Source organism: Prosopis cineraria, unplaced genomic scaffold (genome assembly GCF_029017545.1).
Source record: "Prosopis cineraria cultivar Desert tree isolate PC_DT_omini unplaced genomic scaffold, ASM2901754v1 PC12, whole genome shotgun sequence".
Taxonomy (NCBI): Eukaryota; Viridiplantae; Streptophyta; class Magnoliopsida; order Fabales; family Fabaceae; genus Prosopis; species Prosopis cineraria.
In genome coordinates, this window is record NW_026555343.1 from 38,087,555 (window position 1) to 38,115,461 (window position 27,907).

At 33.5% G+C, this 27,907-nt stretch overlaps 2 protein-coding genes and 1 pseudogene across 4 annotated transcripts; 1 reads left to right on the forward strand and 2 right to left on the reverse strand.

Moving 5' to 3' along the window:
- Positions 1 to 4,146: 4,146 nt before the first annotated feature.
- Positions 4,147 to 9,464, reverse strand: LOC129287617 (mitochondrial-processing peptidase subunit alpha-like). Its single transcript, XM_054923831.1, has 13 exons — positions 9,261 to 9,464; positions 8,551 to 8,790; positions 8,120 to 8,416; positions 7,179 to 7,346; positions 6,884 to 7,051; positions 6,671 to 6,751; positions 6,488 to 6,554; positions 6,191 to 6,288; positions 5,742 to 5,814; positions 5,582 to 5,652; positions 5,284 to 5,333; positions 4,814 to 4,926; positions 4,147 to 4,683 (listed from the first exon to the last, which is right to left on the reverse strand). Exons 1-13 carry the CDS (start codon positions 9,297 to 9,299, stop codon positions 4,631 to 4,633), a joined length of 1,518 nt encoding a protein of 505 aa, XP_054779806.1. The 5' UTR covers positions 9,300 to 9,464; the 3' UTR covers positions 4,147 to 4,630.
- Positions 9,465 to 13,906: 4,442 nt separating this feature from the next.
- LOC129289328 (ATP-dependent 6-phosphofructokinase 6-like) lies at positions 13,907 to 18,548 on the forward strand (annotated as a pseudogene).
- LOC129288358 (uncharacterized) lies at positions 18,505 to 27,653 on the reverse strand. 3 transcript variants are annotated; one of them, XM_054924881.1, is made up of 15 exons: positions 26,718 to 27,651; positions 25,684 to 25,739; positions 24,913 to 24,971; positions 24,688 to 24,759; positions 24,042 to 24,122; positions 23,711 to 23,818; positions 23,367 to 23,429; positions 22,731 to 22,811; positions 22,104 to 22,169; positions 21,573 to 21,728; positions 21,030 to 21,107; positions 20,817 to 20,855; positions 20,234 to 20,316; positions 19,996 to 20,068; positions 18,505 to 19,037 (listed from the first exon to the last, which is right to left on the reverse strand). In XM_054924881.1, the coding sequence occupies exons 1-15, from the start codon at positions 27,404 to 27,406 to the stop codon at positions 18,867 to 18,869; spliced, it is 1,875 nt and encodes a 624-aa protein (XP_054780856.1). In that variant the 5' UTR covers positions 27,407 to 27,651; the 3' UTR covers positions 18,505 to 18,866. The 3 variants fall into 3 exon arrangements, 1 of the variants encoding a protein (XP_054780856.1); XR_008587985.1 differs by lacking the exon at positions 18,505 to 19,037 and having other exon boundaries at positions 20,043 to 20,068; positions 20,817 to 20,860; positions 26,718 to 27,653; XR_008587984.1 differs by lacking the exons at positions 18,505 to 19,037; positions 19,996 to 20,068 and having other exon boundaries at positions 20,298 to 20,316; positions 20,817 to 20,917; positions 26,718 to 27,653.
- Between the last annotated feature and the right edge of the window lie 254 nt (positions 27,654 to 27,907).

Consider the following 27,907-nt stretch of genomic DNA (forward strand, 5'->3'; position numbering starts at 1 on the left):
TTTGATGCTAACATGTTCTTAATTCTTTTTAGGAGTGTCGAGCAACCTGAAATTATGTTAAAATAAAATTTAATAAATACTACATTAAAATGTTTAACATTTTAAAGTTTAACTTTATATATTATTATTTTTAAATATTCACAAAAAATTTATAAATTATTTTTTAAATATTAATAGCTATAGATGACTTGTAAATAGTGTGTGAATATTTGTAAATAATAATAATAATAATTATTATTTCAAATAAATTATAGAAAATGAATTTATAAAAAAATTAATAATGATTAAGTCTTTTAAATATTTTAGGTCATTCTTTGTAATTTTTTTGCCAACTATTGCACAATTCAAATTTAATATTTTGATATTTTATAACTTTGTATAAAAAATTAAAGGAGGAAATGAACCTTCAAATAAACAGATAAAATTAATATTGTCTTGTTAAATTTGTAACTCTTTTTTAAATTTTAAAATTGAAAACATATTGCATTATATGAAAATACCAATTAAGAATAAGTGACACTTCAATTTTAAATATCCATTAATTTGACCATTAGTTAACAAAAAAAATTACAAAGAATGATCTGGAAAATTTAAGAGACCCAATCAATATTAATTTTCTTAATAAATATTAAATATTTAAATAATATTTATTAAATTTTATTTTAACAAAACTTCATGATGCCTAGCATTTTTAGAAAGAGTTCAAAAATAAATTAATACCAAATGACATACTATGTTAATAGAAAATGACAAAGTTAAAAGATCACTAATAGATAAAAATTTTTGTTCATTTAAAAAATAATTTAGAAAGAAAAATGCTCAACTTATTATTATAGGATGCAAAGCATTCCTAGAAATAAAATATAAAAAAATGCCCTTTAATCCTGTAATAATTTCCATGAACTAGAAAACAAAAGGGGGGGGGGGGGAAACGATGAACCCTTTATTTGTAATATAATCCCATGCTCCAACGTCCATGTAAACCATTGAATCATTATCCAAGATATCAGCAAATGTTGTGGCTCAGGAAGGAATCACACTTCGACGTGTCTGATAATGTCCTTTTCAATAAATATATACCACTCACTCCCTCAGCTCCTTTCTATTTTGTAAGAGATTTTTTTAAGGTTTTTGGGTGTTTCAATTTATATACTTTTTCATTTTAAATGAGTCATTTTTTATTGAAGTTATCATAAAATTGGAGAGCATAAAATGCATCCCCATATGCGTATAGATAACACTTCTTCCCATCTTATATATTAGTTGCTTTCTAAAACAATTTGATTGTCACACATTTTAGTTACTGTTAATTAGTTTTTTCCCCCAAAAATCACCCATATTTACCGTTACCTAGGATTTTTTTAAAAAATATGCTTCTAAATTGGAATAAACTTAAAAATCATTTTATTTTTGGACCATTTTAATGAACAGTAACTAAATGAAGATAAGAGTTTAAGCTCATATGTTTTGTTTTTTTTTTTTTTTTGGGCCAATGGAAGCTTCATTCCATGAAAAACGAAGTTCAAGAGCTTACAATAAGAAGGAAACAACAAGAAGCAAAAACAAGAGCAACAAAACAGAGAAAACAGAGGCGAATTAAAAGGGAATTAGCCAATTCCAGATCGAACACAGCTGTATGAGAAAGATTGCTTACACAGACAGTGAAGCTTCCATGGCTTCCAATGAAAGTATGGGCCCACGTCCTCGTTAGAATCAGCAGCGAAGTTCCACCCTGAACACAGTTGACAAGCACCAAATAATCACTCTCAAATTAAAGACTAGTTTATCTCTTCCCAGGTCCAGTGCCAGCAAAGCTAGAGCTTCAGTCATCAAAGCCGAGATTGATTTAACTTTCTCCACAAATGTCCATAGCAAAGCCCCTATATGATCTCTGTTTCAGCTTATGTTTGGAAACCTTTGATACTACTTTCCAATTTTTCAAAAAAAAAAAAAAAACCATTGAAATTCACTCATTTAATAAGTTTTCTACCTAACATGATAATAATTATTTAATTTAATCAATTGATTGTTAGAGATTTTATTGAATGATAAACAAAAAGCATCAAAATTTAAATTTTTGAATGTTGAAATGACATACATGAAGAGTGTTCTAATTACAAGAATTATTTTAAATATTTTAAAAATATATGTCTTGATAATTTTAAAATGTTTAAAAAATTTAATAATTATAATTTAAGAAAAAATTACATTCAAATCCCACAAAAAAAAGTTTGTTATCGAGACATCATATAAATTTTACAAAATACTTTCAAATATCAAATCTTACGCATTGATAATTTGATAATGATTATTTACAATTTGCTATAACAAATTATTATTTTACTTTACTAGTTGTAAATGATCATTGTTCAATTGTCAATACCCTCAATCAAATTATCAATACATAGAATTTAAAATTTAAAAATAGTTTATGAAATTTATAAAATCTTTCGATACTAAACTTTTTTTTTATAGGACTTAAATGCAATTTATTGAAACATTTGTTAGTAGAATATGGTCGCTCGCCTTGTAAATCCCACCATGCCTTGTTAGGCCAAAGCATGGAGAGGACGACATTTTGAACACGTTACAAGCTTACGCTCGTGAAGCGTCACGAGAATCATGAAAGTGAGGTGAGCTGGAATATAATGATGCAATAGGCCAAACAACATAATGCAACCATTTCACTGCACATGACATAACGACATAACGTTATTAGATTAGGAGCCGGATTCTCAGCGTACCTCAACGGCCTCAAATCCTGTCCGTTTAAAATGATTAGACATCCCACAATGCACCGCGTCACAGGGTTTTAAAAAAGGACAGAATTTCCATTCAACCAAACGCATCCAAGCACACCAATCCAGGAAATTCTGTTATTACTTCTCGCCCTTTCTTTCCATTTTCCCTGCGATGATTTCATTCAAGTTTCAACCACATTACCAAACATATTCCATTTTTATTTTAATACAACGTTACAAAAAATATCTAAAAAATAAATCAACTCATCAAAATTTTTAAAAAAATCTGCACACTTGCAGTAGAATTTTAAAAGTTCTCAATCAACACAATTGTTTATTTCTCTAAACATGTCGGGGTAAAACATCATCTAGTTTTTGGTAACAGTTATTGAAATTGGTAATACAACAGAACCGAATAGAATTTCTGAGAGGGGGCAAAGGAACGACAGAACAGAATTTTCTTGATTGGTGTGCTTGGATGTGCCCTTGCCACGACGCTCACTTCCCCATTGCCATATCCGTACGATGGACGATGTTCCGTATGTAAGATAAGTCACATTTTTGGAAAATAAACATCAAGCAATCAATTATTATCTGTACTTCACACAATGTGTCGTAAATAAGAACATTATAACTTTCTAAATAGTATATAGAACTAATTAAAAAATATAGATTAATTAATGTTTATTACTATTAACAACACTTTTAAAACCTACTCATATACCCTTATATATATATATATATATATATATATAACAAACTCATCAGAGCATAATATATCTCTAGACTGAAACACTTCCAGAAATTTTTACAAACCGCCCTTAAAGGTACCAACACTTCAAGAACTACTCCTACATTAATTTTTATTTGTATGATAAATTGGAAGAATTAGTGGAGTCCCACAAAAACTGCCTAATCACTTCATAAATTGTGAACGCTAATCCAAGCTAAATCCCTCCATTCAGTTTATATCTAAATTATATTCTAGAAGAAATCAATTATTTTTTATAAATTACTTTGCATAAAAGACAAATTATTAATCACTTTCTTACAATTTTACCATTTATATTTTTTTATAACTAGAGTAAAAATGTTACGAGAGAAATTGAGAAAAAAATTGAGGATTAAAATTATAATTCGGGGGAAATAATTTGTATTAATATAACACAATAATAATATTTTCAATATCTTATTAATTATTAATATTGACTTTTATTGGAGTTATTTATATATATATATATATATATATATGTCATACAACAAACTGATTCCATAACTAATATGAAGAGTTTTTACGAGTATAGTATATTAACTTTGCGTGAAATTTTAAATTACTTTTTTAACTTAAAATTATGTAAAAATATAGTATGATAATTGACGAGTAGATAGTGTCAACGGGAGAAGATGAAAGGATAAGGCAGGCACCTGCAGAGTTATGAATATATGAAAACATCGAGCATTCTAAATGCAAAGCTTTAAAAAAAATCTCTCTGGCCAAGACTAAAGATAGCCAAAAATGAATTCATTATCTTCAAAATTTCTAGTGACCAATAATCACTTGATCTTTACTTGCACATTGGGTCTTCATGGTATGTGGAAGAGAGCATATTACCTTGAGCTTCCAAGTTCAAAAGCTTAGTACTAACAAGCAGAGCAACCACCAGATCATGCATCTGCAGCTTCTCACTTTTTGAACCAATAATGGTAAATCAGTTTTTCTCAAGGGAAAAAAAATTGTCTGTTAATTATTCCTCAGATCAGCACGAAAACAAATTCTCTTCTCTGGGACTTATTATCAGCATTGCTGAGATGGTTGATATGGCTGGAAATTACTGGGACATGTGACCCAGAAATTATGCTGTCTCAGGTTTGATGATGACATGCAATTTTCATTTTGCATGAAACTTGCGGTTAACAGATTCATAGCTGGGGACATTTAGAACTGCCAAAAGGAAAGGAGAAGACAGTCTCATTACTCAATGATGAATGAACTGTCATTACCAGAAACCAGATAAACGGAAAATTCTAAAATTATTATTATTATTTTTTACTGAAATTCTAAAATTATTTACCATCCCCAAATGATGCCATTGTCAAAGGTGATGAAATAATCTTCTGGGAAATCTTGGTTATGTCATTCAACGTGATTTCATCTACGGCCTTCAAGAAATGCTCCACAGGTTTCCTGAAAGGAGGTAATTTATGTTTTTCTTTAGCAAACATAGACTATATTTCCATGACAATGTAAAAATGTGAGAATTACAAAATTCAGGGACAATCAAGTTTTCCAATTAGAACACTTCCAGATTCTCCACACGTTAAGATTTTTCACTAAAAACTCGTGCAAACATCTATAAGTAACTTAAGGTCGTATCATCTAATAAAACTTGGCAAACAAGAACCTAATCTATTAGTCGAGAGATATTTTGAAGATAAGTGTCATTTGCATGTTGAAGACACGGAAGTAATGAAAGGGGGTAAATTTTAGTCGGTCTTAAGGAATGGAAGCGTGAGGAAAAAGGCATATTCATGGATTGTATACCTTTCTCCGTAAGTCAAAACCTGCCTTCCAATGTCCTCTGACGCAATCATCTACAAAAGTGACAATTTGTAAGCCGACAGGAAACAAGTGGAAGAGGGAAACAGATGAAAACCCACGAGATAAATTCATGCCATGAAAATATGCAATCATAGGCTATAAGAGTTTTCTTATTTAGGGTGAGAGATAGGTGAAAATGAGGGTCTAAACAAAAGAAAACCACAGGCCACATCTTTAAAATTATCACAATTAGATTAACTCGGGATGAAGGAGGAGGGAGGCAGGGAGGGAGATAGCATACTCTAGATTCCAGATTCATTAAAACGGCAGATTTAGTGGATTCTTTGGCACGATCAAGCTGTACCTGTGAAACTGCCATTGCAGGATATGTAAATTTAAGTTAAAAGAAAACGGGGCCTTCACAAACAAACTGTATAGAAAATATGAGATGTGGGCAAAACCTTGTCCAGGAGATGCAATTGCTATTAATTCTTTGGCTGCTATATCCACAGCTTTTGACACAAAATCAGAGCTCTACCGCCACATTTTTTTAAAAAAGGAAAAAAAATAACTTAAGCCCAGGAAAATAATATTAAACAGTAAACATTAAAACTAATACATTACAAATTCACAAACAGATAAAAAGCAAACAGAACAGGTGAAGATAAAATTGCAAGCTCAAGTATAACAATTATAAGGTCATTGGCATGCTATTTGATAGCCACAAACTAGTTTTCTTCTATCAGCAGGTCACTTCAACCGAGAAGTTTTTTTAGAAGTCTATCTTCTATCAGCATTTGGTTTAGGTACATAAATAATATCTACAACAAATGGCAGTTCATTTTTATTCAAAAATATAAGCCTGAGAGGAAAAAAAAAAAAATGAATGGAAAGCAAAGGGTGTGCTTACGGTGCTTGCATAAATGCCAAACAATCCAGTTTTGTTGAAGATGCTGTTGAATGCAGAGAAGGATTGAATCTGTTGATACTCATTCAAGACACGAAGATCTGGATTCAAATGAACATAATAAAATCAACTTAAAAAAAAAAAAAAAAAGCCTGAGATGCATATCTAAGAAATAAGCACTATGATATGATTATATTAGAGGTAAGCAGAAAGAAAACTCATCTCTGATGGGAAGACCTAATTTAATAAGTAAAATTGACCAAAGTAGGTTGGGACAAGACGATAAAAGTAAGCACTTACATAGCCTTGAGTGCATCCCCTTTCCAGGCCCCCCAGCAGAGAATGAGCCACCACCTCCCATAAGCATCTGCAGTGCTTACAATTATTTTTGTGCATCCCTTCATCATACCATTTTTCTATTTTTGTGCCATTTAAAAAAAGAAAATGTATTTCTTGAATCCAAAGGGACTAAACAATGCGCACCTGTAGAACAGTCAAAACTATGGCATCTTTCTCTTCATGCCAACCACCAGGCACTTCAAAAGCAATAGCAATATGAGCACCCTGATGTTGCAGCATATTGTAGTAGATAAGTATCAACATATTTTATTTGAAAGTGGGCTGAAGCACATACATAAAACATAGAGGAATATGATAGATGTGATTTGAGGAGGTAAATCTGAAACTAATACTCACTCCCGCTTCACCTTGACGACGAAAATCACCTCCAACATAGATAGATTTTGGTTCTTCGGGATGGGAAACACTTGGTAGATCAGAGAGAAGTGGCTCTGCAATAGATACAAGTTCTCCGTGATCAACCCCATATGCTGCAAGTACCATCCTTGGTGCCGTGTAATGCTCCTAATTTTTCACACCCAACATTCAGAATCGAAATTAGAAAGGGCAAGAACAGCAGAAGAAATATAAGTATGGAATAAATTAGTAGTAGTAGTTTGCATCCAGTCTCAGAAAGAATAAAAGGTCTTACAGCAACAAATTTCTCCAAAATACTGCAACCCAGTTCATCAAGTGCTGATTCGGGAGCCAAAAGAGGATTAGCCAATGCACCAGAATAACCAGCCGAGTGAATTGCTTCCAAAAGCAAGCCCTGAGGATTGTTTGAAAGTTCTCCAAGCTCTGCTTTGACCTTTTGCAGCTGTATCAGTAGATCATTCAACAAGATTAGAAGGACTGGCAGGGTTCACCGAATTATTAACAACCATTCCAGTATCAGAAGACAAGCAAACCGCTGATTGGTCGTTAGCATTTTCCTCATGCAAAACTATTTAAACAAAACAAAAATGATCTTAATGCTTGAAGAAAGCAGGGCTTATAAATATTACACCTTTTAATGAAATGGAGGGGTTAGCTAGGAGTCTCCAATTACATAACCTAGAAGAACAAGAAGTCACTTTCTCTCCCATGCTCAGGACCTATAAGTTACTAAATTGTTACCCAATTAATGAAAAAAGGAATGACCTATTTCAATGGACACTAGGTGTGTTTGAATTAGCGTTGGGTAAAATGGGATTCAGATAAAAATTGATCTATAAGCACAATTTTGGGCAGAATTGATTTAATCAAAACATAGAAGCATGTGGGAGCTGCTTATGAGAAAGCCTTCATAGTTGAATTTTTGGGCTCATAATTGATTCAATGAAAGCACGGGCGTTCAGTTGAGTAACTAGATAATTGATTTAATCAAAATATGGGCGTTTGGATAAATTTTTAGAAAACCACGTTTTGGGCTATCCAAACAGGCACACTAATGGTTTGCCATTTTCCCAAAATTATTTTATCCATGAAGGCCATAAAAATGGTAAACCCCTGCCTCTCTGCAGAAGATGGTGCACGATCTTGCTAAAGACTGAGAGACTGTAAGAATAAGAATAATATCTTTGAGAAAATAAATTCATACATAACAGATACCTCTTCTTTGACCTCCCACTCTAAAAAGACTGGGTTCCTTACACAATCAACTAGTAATTCTACCATCTGAGGAACATAGCTTTTTAGAGCATCAAATGTGTAGCCCATTTGCTCCCTAGACGCTGACGCACCAATATTACCACCAATTGCCTCTACTTCCCTCACAATGCGAAAGTGGCTACGATTTGTTGTGCTCTTGAAAGCCATTCTCTCCAACAAGTGTGATGCTCCACTTGAAAATGGTGACTCATATATGGAACCAGAGTCAATATATAACCCTATGGAAGCTGCAGGATTCTAATTAACCCCAAAAAAGAAAAAAAACAAAAACAAAAAAGAAGTCAAGGCAACAATCCTATAAACAAAGTATATAAAGCTCAATTGAATATGTCACTAAAATTAAAATGCAAAGAAAGGGTGGAAACACATACTGATGACGTCTCTGATGCTATTTTAACACCATTGGAGAGAGTTGTGATCTTGGTCTTGCTTGGTTCAACATGATCTGGTAGCGGAGCTGGAAGAACAACACCCCCAAGTGGCGTATCCAAGGGGGGAAGAGAATTTGAACTTTCTCCAGTAAGCCAGCTAAAAAACCCTCCAGAGGTGGGCCTTGTAGCTACTGCACTTGAGGTTGCAAATCTAGTAGTCCCCAAGTTAATCACACGGCCCTAAAGCCACAGAATTTTTTTGATACCAACAGAACATTAATCAAAACAAAACGTCCCTCTACAGTTACATAAGATGACATCATGCAACACACACGCAAGCAAACAAATAAAATGAGCTAGAAGTTCACATTCCCCATTACACAAGGAAAATTATCTGCCTCGGTTTGAAACGATTTAGGATTTGTCAATCGAGGCAACGCACAAACTTCAGCGTGGAAACAAGGGTTTTGAAGGTTTAGCATCAAAAGAATCACTGGCCAAATAACATGTCTTATTATCCCAAAGCATTCAACCAAACACACCAGTCAGGTTTCCCCAGAAAAAAAGAAAAGAAATTTACAGTCATGCATTTGAGGCTGACATCGTCAATCAAACGCCATAGTTATTCAGGGCCAGTTTGTCTGCTACAAAACATTCAATGGGCATCTAAACAGAAAGTCAAAGCATTGTCGTAAAAAGTGGGCACTCACCTTGAGAGACCTCCGCGGTGAAGCTGCCGCTCTGTACATGATGAGCTCGGTTGCAGAGTAAATCCCTAATCCTTCGAGGTCACAGCCTCACCAATTTCAGTATTTCGAGGTTTTGCGAGACACCGAAGAACGAAGGTGGCTAGGAAGCGAAGAGAAGCGAGGTTTTTGGTCTGAGGAATAGGTTCAATTGAATCCCTACGGTGAGCGATCTTGCATGCGGTGACTATTCTGCTCTATTTTTACTTTTTACTATCATTTTTCCCCTTTCACTTCTTCGTCAATTCTTTTTTTTTTTAAATGAATACTTTTTGTAATTTCCTATTAAATATTGATTTATGATTATATTTTTTGAAAATTCTTTCATAATTATTGTCCTTAATGAAAATTTGAATAAAAAAACTACTTAACAGCACTTGATCCGAACTAAATCATATGTAAACAATCTCAAACTTTTAAAACTAAAAAAAAAAAAAACTCCGAATGTATGCAACTAAACTTATGTTATTGTTTAGTTGGTTAGTTTAAAAGGGAAGTACGATGCGTTTTAGAATTTAAATTTCTGTGTGAATAGTCTATTAAGGTTTGAATTATATTCAAATAATTTTTCTAAATCTTAAGTCTGACATAGTAGTGCACTAGACTGAAAGGTTGAGAAAAGTAAAACCAAGCATATATAAATAAATGTCAACTATAATACATTTTGACATTTTGTTAATGAAATTAAAAAATCTAACAAACATTAGGTCCTTTTATAAAACTTTCTAGCATGAGTGAGATTTGACCATGGTTAGATTTATTTGGAATAACTCTCCTGAAAAGGTTTTTGGCATGCTCACGATTTAGAGATTGAGAAGTGCCACAGCCTTTTTTATTAAGACCAATAACAATTGATCTAACAAATATTTATTTTAATTAAAAGAGGTATAGCCAGTTAAATGTGCAGTTTTGAATTTGAATTCACATAAAATTAAAGGGTTAAGAGTCAATTTTATTTCTAAAGTATACGCGAAAGTTAACAAATGATCTTAAACTTAATTTTGGGTCAATTTTATTTTTTAATTTTAAAAATATGATCTTCCATACCCTTGATGTTATTTTTCTATGGAGTGGGTCCCACATTTAATTTTTTTAATATTTTATGTTACAAAATATTTTGATAGTGGGTCCCATAATTCATTTTTAATTTTTTTATAATATAAAAAATTACTCTCTCTCCCCTCCCTCATTATAAAAAAAATTACTCTCTCTCCCCCTCCCTCTTTGCATACTCTCCCTCTCCTCTCTTCCTCTCTATACTCTCCTCCAACTGTCCATTCTCTCTCATCCATTCCCTGCTTTCCTTGATGACCCTAAATCATTGACCTCCTCGCCTCGTCGAGCTTACCACTAGGTGCTTCAATCTTTGGGTCTTGTGACTTTGATTTTTCATATGTAGGTCCATTGTCCATTCACTATGTTGATGCGATGCCTGACTCACTTCACCAAGCACATTGGAATTTCAATGAGACTTTTCGGTTAGTATGATGGGGGGCCTGGCAGGGATCATTTGTAGAATGAGATCCTTGAGATATTGAGACAGTTTGAAGTTGAAGACCTTGGGATTCTCATTTTCATTGAGGAATAGATTCTCAAGCTTGAGATCTTGGTGTGTGACATCATGACTATGGCAAAAATCAACATAAAACTTGAAGATGTAAAACTTAGGTGAGTTTGGTGTAGTTGGAGTAGTCAAATTAGGTGAGCTTGGTGTCAAAGATATAAAACTTGAAAGTGTGTGGTTAGATGGTGAGCCAAAAGATGAGAATAGCAAGGGTCAGATGATAATAAAGGCGATGAGGAGCTTCCAAAGGAATTTGAAAAGGGTGCAACAGCAGCTTCTGTTACAACGATAATGAGAGTTAGGTTGCTCGGCTGAAGGAACGACTTGTGGTTTGTGGATGGCAACACCTATGTGGCAATCTCTCGGGCGTGTGTTCGTGGTCTCACATGAGTTGAGGAGCAAGAATTGGTTCAATGAGAAGTGGGAGAGAACCATCATGGCTATAGTAGAAGTTATAGCTTTGAGCATAAGTTTGTGGGCATGGTGAAAGCATGAGGATTGTTGAAAGGGAAGAGATTGGGACAAAGAAATCTTAAAAAAAAAAAAAAGAATGGCGGGGCTCATTAAAAAATTTAAATGTGAGACCCACTTAATAGAAAAATAATGTTAGAGGAATGGGAGTTCAAATTTTTAAAATTAAGAGATAAAATTAACCTCAAGTTAAGTTTAACATTATTTGTGAACCTTTGCGTATATTTTAGAGACAAAATTAACCCTTAATTTAAAATTAAAAGACATTTAGAAATAGTAATGTAAAAATAGATATATGTCTATTTGACGTCACATTATAATTAAAAAAAACACCACATTGAAAAAGCTTGAAAGAGTTTTATGCAAGGAAACACCTACGTCTTCAACTTTTTGGACTTTTTTTTTTTGTTACACAAGATATAATACCTTGACTTTTTAAAACATAACTTAAACACTGTCATGATATAAAAAGAAATAAACTGAATGAAACAATTGTATACTATAGTATAAAAGATTCAAATCCAATTTAAATGTGACTATCATGGTTTTGGTAATTTAACAGTAAGAGGATTGACATAGAAAAATTGAGAAAGTAAAAAAAATATGGAGATGGAAAAATATAGCTTAGATAATTTTTTGGCATTACTTGTTCTGGTCTTTCAAATTATAGAATTTGAATAGCTAGGGTATGATTCAAATTTAACATCAATTGCGTTCTTTTCATATTTTCATTTTCCTGACTTTCGATCACATTTACATCATTTTATTTTAAAAAAACAAAAAGAATGAAACATGTTGTTTTAAAACTTCACATAGATCAAGCATATATAATTTTAACATTAATCAATGTATCAATGACAAATTGATTACTTCATAACAACACACAAGTCAACATGCACACGCAAAGTAAATTTAGACTTATATACAAATAATCTAAATTTTGGTCACAAAACTATTTTATGTATATACTACTTAGTCCTTCATTGGAGCAAAAAGAAAAGGCTGCAGGATAGGGAAATGTTACTAATTGTCATTTTAATCTTTATGTCAGTTGAGAGAGGCATCTAGCTTTAATAAATTAACTTGTTTTCCTTTTTATAATAATAAATTATTTTCTAAAGCGAAATACTTTACTCATGCCTTTTGATAAGATTTAAAATATAGAACTTGAAAGACCATAAAAAAAAATCCAAGTTGATGAAATTTCTTATACATTTAATGTAATTGTTTTATTATTAACTCCTTAATATGATTTTTTGACAAAAAAATTGTGTAAGCTAAATAGGGGATTTATTAGGATTATGACATATTTCATGCATGATTCGAAGAGTATTTAATTACCAAAATATTTATAGATTGCTGAATAAAAAAACATGGATGAGGGGAACTTTAATAAAAAAAATCAAATAATACTAAATCATATATATTCTCACCTAGTGAAAATATAATAATGAATTTAAATCAAAACTAAAAACAATTTTTGGGTTTCATTGAACTCACCTAAATTTTTTTTATTCATATAAGAGAGAAAATACAAAATACTTGTGTAAATTTTAAGAAAATGTGTGTGTATCTCTAGGAAATATGATTAACAATACCAACCTGTATATTTAGTAATACACTCCCAATAAACACACATACCATTGATGTGGCCTCGATGTCACCTAATGATCTTTGATAAAATCGTCCATTTTACTATGAGCTCTCATTATACATTATTTTTCAGTTATTTTACTTTCCCCCATGTTCCATTTTAAAATCAGTTCCCTCATTTTGTTTACATGAATAAAGCAAATTAAAGGCCGTGCATACCAACAATCAGAGAAATTAACTAGTCTAGTTAATTAAAATTTAAACTATAATTCATAGGATTGTTGATTTAAATTTTATGAGATTTGGATCCAATAAACATCAGTCACTCACTTAATAAATGTTTTGTGTGGCACGATATATAACATCCTTTTAAATTATTTAAAAATGTAAGTAATTTTTAATTAAATCTTATTCTCCAACAAATTAATTAATTGTCTTTCAATTAACATCACTTTTTTCATATTTATCTGTATTTAATAGGACATTTCACTTTAAAATAAATATAAAGAGATTTATTTATTATAGGTATTACACCTTAAAACACTAACAATACCTTACATTTTTTTTACTAGAGAAAGTCTATATCAAATTTCAAATTCTTGGGGAGGATAAGGAGAATTATAATCATAATAATTGTTTTGAACTTTCGAAAGGAAATGCCTTGACAATTTTCAAATATTGATGAAATATAATAGCTATAATCAAGACATTAATTGACCTAGTGAACATAAACTATTCATTAAATCCAAATTTAATCTTATTATCAATATAAAATTTTTACTAATAGATGATATATGAATATTTTTATAAGTACTCTTCTAAACCTAAAACATCTTGATGAGACTTTAAAATCTAACTCATATATATATATATATATATATATATTTTCCCTCATGCACATGTGTATATATACACACTACACATTGGGGCATTGTGCATGTATATGTTTGGTGACTTTGGGGGGTAATTTTGATAAAAGTCGATGGACTCCATTTCCAGTTGTGCATCCATCACAACGCCCATATTCCAATGCTTTGATCCTTCCAACGGATATTGTTTTTCACTTTCAACTCCCCGACATTTCTATTATTCTTCCGTCTCTCCCAACTCCCATTCCTCCACCACCACCGACTTCACCGCGGATTCCGCCACTGCTCTCCCCAAGATCGTCACCGGAGATGCTGGCTACGTCTTCGAAGATGTTCCTCACTTGTCTGATTACATCCCTCACCTCCCTGTATCACTCTCTCTCTCTCTCTCTCTCTCTCTCTCTATATATATATATATATATCTCTTCGCCCTTAATTTGCTTGGTTCCTGGAAAACACCAGCAACGAAACCAATGGAATTTTCTGTTTTGATGATATATATATATAGATATAGTTTATTACCATATATATATACTGACTATATTTTTTTTGTTGCTTGTGAATCTTCATGCAGACTTATCCTGATCCGTTAGAAGATATTCCTTCTTATTCGGCTGTAAAGTAAGTCATCATTCCAAGTTTGATTCTTTCACTTTTCTGAATTGGAAGTCTGGTAGGAAGCAATTCAGAAAGGAAAAGAAGTTAAAAGTGGTGAAGTGACATGAATACCCATCATTAAAACATAAAATCATATTTATTTTTAAATTTCAGAAATTAGTGGCAAAACATTTAGAAAAAATAGTTAAAAATAATGATGCATAACTTAATTATAGGACAAAATTGGCATTTTATTCCTGGATGGAAGCACTTTTTTCTTGACCCAAGTGATCAAAGTGCGCTATCTCTCGCATGAGAGAAGTATAATTAATTTACTAATAATCTAAATAATAATATGTTTGAATTATCCATTATCAAATTTAATCTGAAAAGTTTTCATGGTTGATTGTGATATATGATTTAAGTCTTAAACATTGATATTTATTTTCTTGGAAATCAAATTTCATTCTGATACTTATATTGTGAATTACTCCATGAAATCAGTTCATAACGGAGTTAGTTGATTTGCAGGCAATATTTTGTAAATGAGGAAGACACCGTTGCGCAACAGGCAAGTATAAATTTACCTTATAGCACCACCACCTCTGAATCGCCGCAATATAGTATAAATAATAACTAAAAAGTATTAATTTTTTTAAAAAAATAAAATTAAAATGGACCAGATCAAATTTAAAATAATCCAAATCTGAAGAAGGAAAAACAAATAATTCAGTCACATTCACTTGCTCACTATAGCAGAGTTATTAGTTTGGGTGAATTTTGCTGCTTTTGTATCACAGATAATAGCACAGAAGAACAGTCCGAGAGGGATTCACTTCCGGCGCGCTGGACCAAGTCAGAAGGTTTGCTAATTTTCTTCTCTTCTTCATAGCTCAGTTTGAAAATAATAATCCAGTTATTATTATTATTATTATTGAATCGTTTAAATTCAATTTAAAATAATAAGAATACCAAGTAAAATTCAATGTTTGGCAGGTATGCTTTCGATCAGAGGAAACGTATGCATGTGTTGTGACATGCGGAGGTTTGTGTCCTGGTCTCAACACAGTGATCAGAGAAATAGTCTGTGGCTTATACGACATGTATGGGGTCCACAAAGTCGTTGGAATTGAGGTTAGCACTTTCATAGCTTATAAATAGCATAGCTTTTTATAATTTATGGAGATATATTAATGATAGGTATTGATTTTATCTTGTACAAATGTTTTTAGAATGTTTTTTTTTTTTAATTCGGTGCATGAAAAAATGCAGGGAGGATACAGAGGATTTTATTCTCGGAATATGATTCCATTAACCCCAAAGGTAGTGAACAACATCCACAAGCGTGGTGGAACCATCCTGGGCACTTCACGCGGAGGCAATGATACCTCCAAGATTGTTGACAGTATTCAGGATCGAGGCATCAATCAGGTTCATCTCTCATCTCTTGTCTTTTAGGCTACAGATTTCTTCAGAATGAGAAGAAAGGAGGGAGAACAAATGAGCAAGATTAATGAAAAAACACCCTTTCTTATTTCAAAACCTTAGGTTTTAAGTTTATGAGTCTTTTTCTTTTATTTTATATTATTTATTAAACTTAATTTATATAACTTTTTATATTTATTTAAATTTACTTATACTTGAATAACCTCGTAAGAGGGAAAAAATTAAAGATAAAACTTTATTCTAGGAATAGAAAATGTTTTTTCTTCTACCTTTATCTCCTAACATTCTTCATATTTTCTTTTCAATCCAAACTACAAAGTTAGGCACTATGTGATTGAATATATTTGATATGCATATTGGTCCCTGATAGTAATGAATTAATGCTCCATTTCTTTAGGTTTACATCATTGGAGGAGATGGAACTCAGAAAGGAGCTGCTCTGATTTTTGAGGTAATAATACATGGGTTAATTTGTTTCAAGTCACGTAACTTGAGACCCAAGAAAAGAAAAATCACAAACTTGAAGAGATCAGATTTTAAATATTTACGTAGAAATAAACGTCTTATATAGGGAAGGTATTTATACAGGAAATTAGAAGGCGTGGCCTGAAAGTTGCAGTGGTTGGAATCCCAAAAACCATTGATAATGATATCCCGGTATGCATGCTTCAAATTTCATCCAAGCCAGAACTGTACAAACACACACACAAAGAAGTCCTTTTTGCTGTATTGCATTGCTACATGTAATATGGGTATCTTATTTAGGTTATAGACAAGTCATTTGGCTTTGATACTGCTGTTGAGGAGGCACAGAGAGCTATTAATGCTGCTCATGTGGAAGCAGAAAGCTTTGAGAATGGTATTGGTGTTGTCAAGTTAATGGGACGATACAGTGGTAAGCTTCATTCTTTCTTTTGGCTATTAACAACTTTAGCTACACTAAAATTGATGCTAGAAATAAGATTTAATTTCAAACAAATTCTAAGAAAAGTCTTGATTTTCAAGCCATATCAACTTAAATCATCAAAGCCAGTGTTCTTAATTTTCCTTGTCTAGTATTACTAAAGTAAGGAATATCAATGCAACGAACTACTATTCAAATCCCTGTTAGGAGAAGTATTCATATTTCATGTTTGACCATGTTTCAAACAAAATTCCTTTTAATAGGAGAACACCTATGCACAATTAAAAGAATATCAATGTCTAATATTTTGTCATTCATATGTCTTGCTCTAACCATATTTAATTTGTTATGGTTCAGGATTTATAGCCATGAATGCAACTCTTGCAAGTAGAGATGTGGACTGTTGTTTGATTCCGGAGTCACCATTTTTCCTGGAGGGTCCCGGAGGACTCTTTGAGTTCATAGAGAAAAGGCTCAAAGAAAATGGTCACATGGTTATAGTAGTTGCCGAAGGTGCAGGTCAGGAGCTGATATCTGAAAGCCTATCTACTATGAACCAGCAAGATGCTTCTGGAAACAGGTTGCTCCAAGATGTTGGTCTCTGGTTATCTCAGAAAATCAAGGCACATTCTCTTGAACAATTCTCCTGAAGCGTTCAATGCTGTTAAATCTTTCATTTTCCCCTTCAACTTCATTTTTCATGTCTCTGGTCTGTTAAAGATGATCAGACCAGAGACAGGTGAAGTTGCAATATGCAGTTATTAGCATAACAGCATTGTTAGTGGTTTCATTTTATCACTTGTCATTTGAGTTACATCCCACAGTACGAAACAGTGATGTGGACTCTTGTTTGGTTTCAGGATCACTTCCAAAAAAGTCAAAAAATGTCAATCACCCTGAAGTACATCGGTAAGTTGTGTTCACTTTTAGCAAAGTAAATGCACATTTTTATAAACAAAATATTCTAACGGGCCACTTTTCTGTTTTGGGGCCTGTTATGGCAGATCCTACATACATGATCCGTGCAGTTCCAAGCAATGCATCTGATAATATATACTGCACCCTCCTAGCTCATAGTGCTGTTCATGGCGCAATGGCTGGATACACAGGCTTCACTGTTGGCCCCCTCCATGGCAGGCATGCTTATATTCCCTTCCATGTAAGTTCTTTTTCATCATTCAAAAATTTGAAAAAATCACTCTCAGGTCCCACACAAGCAATCTAAATATAGAAAAATATCATGAAATCATACAATTACTGTAACGTCTCATATTCTTTACGGGAGTTTCAATTTGCTTTATGAAAGTTATTAATGAGCAGTGATAGCTGTTTAATTATTAATGACAACCAAACAACAATAATTAACAATTATCCAATGATAATCAACAACTTCAATAAAATACATGAAATTTCAAAGTAATTTTGTGATTTCATGACTTTTATATTCATATTACTTGCATGGAACCTGAAAATAATTTTTCTCAATTGTTTTGTGGTCAATAATATCCTAGGATTTTGGTCAAAACCGAATTTCCACAAGTGCAGAATAGGTTCCTATTTCATTATTTCATTTCAATTTCACAGTAAGTTTTGTGTGTGTTGTGATTGCCTGCTTGCAGAGGATAACCAAAGGACAGATGAGGGTTGTGATAACTGATCGGATGTGGGCAAGGCTATTATCTTCAACCAACCAACCGAGCTTCATAAAACCTAAAAACATCAACTGAGAAAGAGAAGAAAGTACAGAAAACCAAACACCAAATGGGGAGTACCATATAGAAATCATTACAGCTAAACCTGATGAATAATAACAGTTCTAGTTCGTGTTTCATATTGATTACACCATTTGAGAAGTAGAGTTGAATTGTAAGGTTTTGTGAGGAAATCTAAACAAGGGTAACCTATGTGCCAAAGGCCAAACACTCCTGATGCAGGCAAAAAAAAAAAAAAAATTGACATGAAATTAAGAAAGTCGTATATAGTATCACCATCATGGCACGTAATCTATATTCAGTACATTATAGAGAAATAATGAAATATTTACTCATTGAAGTTTCTAGAAATTTAAAAGGACAATAAAAGAAATCTTCAGAACGCAATCAACTTTCCCATTTACTAATTTCATTTCATTCTTGTTCTTTAAAAACAGTGTTAATAACCTCCTTCAGATTCTTGCAACCTACGATCTTCATCTCCAAACCATCCGTTCCTAAAACTTTTTCTGCCTCTTTTGGTACAACACACATTCTGTAACCCAGTTTTGCCAGAGTGTTGACCCTTTTATCCAATCTGGGAACCTAAGCCAAAATAAAGAGACCTGTGAACAACATCAACATAAAGATGCAATGCAATAAAAACCTGCGTGCCCCAACACATAAAAAACGAAGCTTTTAAGTATATTTGAATTAAATGTGAATTATGGCACGTGGATATTTTTATTAGGGTCAATAATATTGTGCTGAAGATAACAAATAACTAAATGTTATACTTTTATTTGTATACATGAAGGAAAATGTAAAAGAGCTTCAGATAAATCTTCCTAAAGTGCCTATAAAAAAAAAAAAAATCTTAAATGAATGCATAAATTAAACAGCAGGTCAAATTTTGACTTGCTAATTGTGAGCAATGGTTTGCAAATAACAATATGTAAATATGGCGTACTCTCAGACTCTCGATAACAAATGCATTCACGAGGGTGCTTGCTTCAATTGGATCAACCACAGCCAACCTCTTTTTCTTCTGTCATCAGTCTTTCAATCTCAATCACATATGCATTATCATGTCTTTTTGTGGCATTTTAAGATATTTATATAATGATAATGTTTTAAAGATACTAAACAGTACTGAAGTATTCATTTATCTGGCAAGTTCTAGCTCTGTAAAATTCATTGCATGGTATGGCCAAGTCAAGTGTTAGGGTCGCTCATCTTTAAGCTTTCATTTTAAAAACAGAATTTAGAGTTCTAGATGTAGTTCTAAGTGTTTGCAATTAGCATCACATGATTAAGTCCTTTTACTCATTATGTTTTAATAAGAGAATCTCATAAACAATTAAAAAACTATACCAAGTTTTGTGGTGATAATCTCAATCACACAGAAGAAGCTTTTGTCATCAGATACAAAATACAAAATTTTGAACACAATGGGCTTCTCATATTATAATTAGTGCACCAGTCTAGACTAATGAGGACTCTATATTGACACCTTTAAATATACTACAATAGCGAGTTAGCAATCTCAACAATATAAACTCACCATGCGGAGCTCACCAGCAAGGCCAATTTCACCAATGAATGCTATGCCCTTGGGAAGAGGGAATTCCAAGAAACTGGCAAAAAGGAAAACAGAGATGTTTACTAATTGCAACAAGAAGAAGAAACTAAAAGAGGAAAAAAGTGTTGCAACAGTCTTGTTTAATTTAGTATACATTGATCATTTAACATTAATCATTGTCAGATCAACTAATTTGAACATAAATTTAAAGATCGCAAACCTGCTGCAAATTGCAGCTGCTATTGCCAGATCTCCAGCTGTCTCAGTCAGCCGAATGCCGCTAACAACATTTAAAAACACAGCCTGACAGTAAAGAGGTAAGACAAGGTTACGAATTAGAAGAATAATAACAAGCACAACATATTACATTTTCCAATTTATACGAGCACATAGACTAATAATTTGTTAAATTAAAATGTTATGGACAACTGTTCTGAATGACAAGTGCTTTTACACTAAAATTAGCAGGAAATGCCCAGGCAAACATGTACAATCAGGAACAAAAGGAGACAGAAGTGAATGGTTTTTGAGGCACTAGTGATCAATCTCATCCCTCTCGGGTTCACCAGAATTGTTCATATTGATGCCCTGTAAATTCTGACAGCCAAGATGCAAAGCACATCCACATCATTCTAACCCACAGAAAAGTGCCCTATTGACCCTCAGATTATGAGTTTATTCAGTTTATTTAATCATGTGCAAATATCATTACTGACATAATATAAGCACAGAAAACCAACTTGCAGGGCACTGACAGAGAAAACAAGCATGAAAGGGCACACCAGATTTAGAAGTCAGCTTACATTTTCTTGAAGTCGAAGTCCAGCTTGCTTCATAAGAACCTACACTTTAAGGAATGGCCATGTGATCAAAACACAAATGAACAGGCTTCAATGAAAAAGATCTGCGTTTAAAATAAAAAATGCACCAACCCTTAAAATACATTTCATATATTTTAGGAGAAGATAGAGAGTCGTCCTTGAACTAAGAAAGCGAATCATGAAACAAATACTTACAGATATAATCATATCAGCTCTACTTTGTTGAACGCCATTAACATGCCTTGAGACTGTTGAGCCAGTAACACAAAGTGCCTGCAAATACATTAGATATTGGTCTCAATTGTCTCCTCGTGTTAAAGAAAGGGTAGAATTGTACAGAAAAAAGTTGGAAAAGTTAGAAAAGACACTGACAATATTATAAAGTACACAGTAGATAAAGAGATGGCAATTGAAAAGCTATAATTGGAGGTATCTAACATGCATAAGAAAGAGGAAAATGAGAAAATGTTGAAAGACAAAAAAAAAAAAGAAAAGAAAAGAAAAGAAACATTTATCATTCAAATCCAGAGATTGCAATTAATGTATTTACTGGCAATGATTAAATCCAGGGTTGTGTAAGCATCATCATTTCTTGCAATGGTTTGGAAAACATTCTCATTTAATGACAAGGGTGATCGTGATAATGTTTCCCAAAAGAAAATTGCTAAGCATACAAGGTGACCATAATGGACTAGAGGGCTTCCAAAATTTTGATCCATTTGAAGGGTGAAAAATTACCTGAATTTCAACAAGGAAAGCTCGAGACCCATCAATTATGACAGCAATAGCTAACCCAGCTAAAAAATCTGAATCTAAGTGTTGCTCACTTAGAAATATTTCACTGGCATTTGAAACAGCCCGGAGACCTGATTGTGACATCTCAAAGACTCCAAGCTAACCATATACATCACAGGAGCAGGTAAGACATAATTTAAATTCCCAGATCATATATTAGAACAGTAAGAAAAATAGAAGCCCATACTAAAAATGACTTGACATAAAAAGATTATATGGTACATATCATGAGTCTGTTCGACAGTGGTGCAGATTTACTGCCTATGAGTCAGTTGTTGGATAGTGTAACGAGTAAAAATAAAAGCAAATGTTGATCCTAACAAAGATTTAGCTGTTACATGATAGGAACCAAATAAAAAGTTAAAAACAAGATAGCACATTAATCATGCGGAAATTTCATTGTGATTCTCCAACATTATATGTTCCTGATGTCAAGGATAGACTTCAAGCTGAATTATCAGTATCATTGTGTACCTCATCAGCAGATCCAAACCGATTTTTCACCACTCGAAGCATACGATGGGAAGAGAATTTCTCGCCCTGGGAATTTCAAACCAAATTTTAGGAAGCAAATGTCGTTTTAGTCAACAAGTGTTATAATAGATGACAGCAGACAAATACATATAGGACAATTTCTACATCATGTGTTCACATAAATCCAATTCAAATCATAGTCTTCAACACAAATTTCTGTTGTTAACTTTCCTATATCCAAATGCACAGATGTTACTCAAGCAATATATATCAAGTGCGTTACATGTCAACATGACGTCTCAATTTAAAAAAAAAAAGAAAAAGAAAAAGAAAAAGAAAAAGAAAAAATTGTCATGGATTAGTGGAAAACTAGAAACCATGCCCTTATTGTTGCAACAATTTGATTATCTTCTCATGCCATGTTACAATGCATGCTAGGCACAGGAGTTATGGGACTCCACTCAGTCATGAGGCACGTGAAAGTTTAAAAAGGCAAGAGCAACTGGTATATCCAAAAGGGAAAAAAGGAATCCAGGAAACAACTAACAGCCAAGTAGCAAACAATACAATACATGGCTTAACTCAGCCCACCAACTATCCAAAAAGGGAACAAAACAAGATACCTACTTCCATATATAAAACAACATCAACAATGTGCTCCAATACACGGGGTCCTGCTATATCTCCAGATTTTGTTACATGCCCAATCTGAAGTAAAGAACAATTCAAGAAAGAAAAGTGAGAAAAGAAAACATAATAATCATGAATGTGAAAATTTTAAAGGCCATTATCAATGAAGTGTCAGAAATTTCTTTTAGCTTTGGATTCTGCCACAGATGCCTAGCTTCTCTCCCACAATTGAGGGGGAAAAGACTATGCTGCCATTTAAAATAGTTGTGTTGGCCAAACGTGGAAAGAAAAGCACTTTTTTTTTCCCTTACAGAAACTGTTTTCTCTTTACCAGCATGACCAGAAAGAAACTTGATATCAGAGCTTCTACGACTAAATGGTCAAGAAATTTGTTCATTGCTATCCATTGCATGCATGCATACAATATTCATTGCCAATAACTTCAAGTTCACCTGACAGGGTATGTTGGAGGTATAAAAACTAATCCATGGCTTTTACTTGTTAGATAAGCACTGGGGTTCAAGTGGCCTGTGAAATATGTAGCTAAAAACATGATAGTAGACATACATGCTATATTGACAAAATCCATCTATCAAGAAGGTAATTCAAAAATGAATGTAGATGAATGCTCACCACGAAAATTGAAGTGTTAGTCTGCTTAGCATATCGCAGCAAAGCTGAAGTACATTCCTTCACCTGTCACAGTTGATTTAAAATGTCATGTATTGTGGAATCCGAATTTCATTTCAGAGAAAAAGGTATAACTATTGATCCCGTGGAGAAGGAAAAAATTAAACCTAGATTAAATTATAATGAATTCATGATTGCCTAAGAAGTAGAATTGATTGACTCAAAAGTTTTAATTTTTTTTTTATGAACAAGTTATTTGACTATAACCATTACAAAATAGATGTAAAGTAATAAGGAGGAAAATTAAATTAAGTAGGAATGAATTAAGCATAGGGCACACTCTCCACCTGGAAAATCCCACCAGCACTTCCAACTATTCCTTTCAAATAAACAGTTTGTATTGAATCAACAACTACAGCTCGAGCAGAGAGATGCTGAGTTTTCTTCAATATGTCCTAATGCCATCAAAAAGGGAGAAAGAAAAAAAAACAATCATATATATTCATACTATAGAGCTCCAATCTGGTGAATTTCAGAGCTAATTGAAACAAAATGCTTGACAAATACATGACAATCCCAAAATTGTGATCATAATTCTTGCAAAGGAAGAAGAAGTAAATCAAGCGTAGCCCTATCAGGGGAATAAAAAACTAGCCAAAAGAATCCAAGATAATGCACCTCGATATCAGTACTTGAGTATAAATATATTTCTGATTCAATCCCAAGGCGATCTGCTCTGTTACCAATTTGCTCAATACTCTATAACAAAGGGAAACAGACTTGATAAAAGTGCAAACCACAGGAAAATAACAACAGATTCTAAATAACAGTAATAATAGTAAATGTTAAGCAAAACTACAGCAGCCAATTTCAAGGAATTATAAAAAATATCAAAACATAGATTACCCCTGTTTATGATACAGAATAACAAGATTCAGGATGACTGGAGCAAATAGTCAACAATATTCATACAACGCTTACCAAGAATTCTCCACAGTTTAACTATGTATAAATCCCTCTTCAAAGCATTAGGAGATTTTCTTTTATCTTAAGTGAAAGAACATGGCATAATATATGTGAACTGTGTCCTGTTCTTTTATCTTAGTTCATGAAATGTGTCCTGTTCTGGCTCCCCACTGTTCGTCCTAGATTCATTTGTATTTCTGTGTTCAGAGCTCTCCATACATGATATATGTGAACTTAATATAAATGTAATTTCATAAATTATTCATCCTCCCCCTAGAGGTATGTCATTCAATGATGAAAATGAGTTTAATGATAACAAATGTGATGTAAACTAATCAGAGGCTCAAAAAGAATACACCTCTTCACCAGATACGTATACAACTGGAGCTGCTTCATCACTTTTGCACCCTTCTACTATCATTGCAGCAATCTTTAATGTAGCAATTAAAAAAAGGGGTTAATAAGCAGAGTCGGTGATTTAAAACCAACTTGCATGACCAGAAAAAAGGTTGACAAGTCAAGTAACAAAGCTGACATTCTGACATCGAGATTCTGTCAAGCATGATCCAACTATAAGACATACCTGCAACAGAAGTGTACTCTTCCCAACACCAGGATCACCACCAACTAAAATCAAAGAGCCTTTAAACCCAAAATTGCAGATAAAGTTAGCCTGTGATAGCTACAGTGATCACCAGGATTACCAGTAACTCTATTGAACTATTCAAAACTCTCAAACAAAAGCTACAGTGAAAATGTTTGTGTAAAGCAAACGATTTCTTATATAATGAACTCAAATTAAGGGAGATATAAAGGACCGTGATATAGTTCTTACTTCTTACCGGAATATACATAGATCGGAGGACATGATGCTTAACACCTTGCTCTGGATTGTTAAGTCTCATATCCAGAGCAGCAGAGTGATAGACCTCCACTCATCACATACTCAAGAAGGAAGAACAGTAGGGAAAGAGTGGGAGTTAATGAAGACCATGGTTGATTAAGTTTAACATAACCACTGGGGAAGTTACTGACAACAAGTGCAAGAACTCCTTGATTTTTGGAATTGGCGTTACTGTTTCTTCTTCCCTATTAGTTTTCTTTTGTATCTGGTAGTTAAGATCTTTAATATAGTTATCACAACTGGGATTAGCAGAAGAATCATCCATCGCATGTCATGTAAATCACTTCATTGAAGCTAGTGCGTTTAAGGTTCTTTCATTTGTATTTCTAACAAAAACACCATTTCATTTACTTTTCAATCTCAGTCTGTCACAGATACTCACAAGAAAGAACATAACATGATTTCAAAAGTGAACAGGACATCAGCATAGGTAAGTGAATTGGACTTAACCTGGTACAAGACCACCTCCAAGTACTCTGGAAACTTCATTTCCAAAAGGACCAGAGCTGAAATCAAAGCACACTGCATCATATAGTAGTAGAAGACAAAAGCACCACAGTTTCTTTAAAACTAGACGTACAGGCATTCATGCATATGTGCACAAACATGCACAGGTCCTTCATTTTGTAATCCAAACAATAACTATTTGTATAACGTGTTTATGGAGAATACAAAATCTCTTCAGTGATGTAGACAAAAGCCAACCAGCACACTCATAAAGTATATATCTATCTTTCAAGCACTCTTTTCAAACGAAAGTTATCACTTCTACTACAGTAAAACTATGCCATCATGAAGCAATTTTATAAGTTACCTCAGCATGAGAAACTTCACATACATTGAGGATGAATTTGAAAAAAGTTTAAACGACTAAAAGAAGTGAAACTATGAAAAAGTTACGTTGACGATCGGTATAATAAGAGTGTAATAACAAATCATGATCATAATAAAAATATAAAGCATACAATAATGTCCCATCCATAATCATCTTAGAAGTCAGCATAGTGAAAGGAAGATAAACAAAGATTAATAAATTAGTTAACAGTTACCCCCCCTCCCTAAGTTTTCTCATATCAAGTCCAAATCTTAAAGAATGATTCGACGGAAATGCAGAATCCAACAGATTACTTTCCCAGAGTTAGATTCGAAAACAGGGGTCACCAAATATGAGAGCAAAAAACCAATATATTTAGTGAGTAATAAAAATTAATTATTACACCACTAAATGAGAAGCAGGTAGATGACAATGTATGGATTCCTCTTATGAGAAGCTTAACTTTGATCAGGAATAAAAGCCTCGCACCAATGAGCTTTGGCTCAAGTAGTAGAATCGTCTCCAAGATTGAAGTCCTTGAGTTTGAATTACAGTAAGCTAAGTGAACTAGAAATAAAATTCAGGCCACCTAATTTGAAATCCCTTGATAGCCAACTATCTAGTGCCCAAGTAGACAACAAACTTTAGAAGGAAAATAATATGAACTTACAAAGGAATTCTCCACTCCTGATGATTAACTCCACGGTTCACGTCCGTCAATTTTAAAGGACACAATTCACCTGCCTGCTGAGGGAGCCACAACCCCATGACATTTTCTGAAACTGAAAAGCCACTAACCTTGCCAGAATCACTGAGTTTCGTTTCATGATACTCTTTCATCGTGGAATTACTATTACACGAGCGGCAAAATCCGAACCATTGCCCAGTCGTATACCCACAATTGGTGCAAACCCAATGGGTTTTTCCTTTTTCCTTTTTCTTGATCCCAACTCTCCTTCGAATACCACCATCCTGTTCGGTACCTTGAACTGAGCTCGCCTCCTTCAGTCTCCCATTTGCCCTTTGGCTTCCGAAGTTTTCAACTTCATCCACAGAGTCGGACCGATTATTCTGCCCATCACTAGAGGCTTTAGGTAAATGACTGTATCGCGACCAAGTTGTTCTTTCTTCGGAATGGGCTTTTAAATTGGTCTTGGGTTCTTCTGAGGTATCAATGCCAAGGCTCGAATCTATCTGATGACTGCTTGTGAAATGGGAGTAACGAGAAAATCGAGGGTTTGGAAAGGAACGAAAGGAAGCGACAGAAGGAGCTGAAAGGCGTTTGAGATTGACGGGGTAGAGCAGGTGGAGCTTCGTGGTGAAGACAGCTCTGAGGACTCTCATGACAGAGCTTTGCATGTGAATTGTAAAGCGAACTTTACGCTTACAGAGTATTCGTTTGGGGTTTATAAGGCTAACTACAAACAAAACATCGATTGAAAGTTCAAAAGTTTTTGCCTTTCTGGAGAAAGCAGCGCCATGAAAACCCGCGGGCCGATTTGCTCGCCAAATGAGCGCCAACACGAGTGATTTTTTGAGGCCGAGTCAGAGAACACTCTGTCGGAAATACCATGGTTCTTTTTCTCGTCAGTGTCGGAAATATTATGGTTACACTTACACAACTGTGCAAAGCAATGTAATTTAATATAGACCATCATGTAATTTTATTCGATACTCCCATGTTATGTAGATCCAGGTCCAAAAAAAAAAACAATTATGTAGATCAATTTATAGTTTTTTATTTTATTTCCAAATTAAATATAAAAGGTTAAGAAAAACTGAAATATCCACTATGCTGGGGGTAAACGGATGGCAGCTCCGGACAAATTGTAGCATATGGTGGCAAATGGAACCTTTATG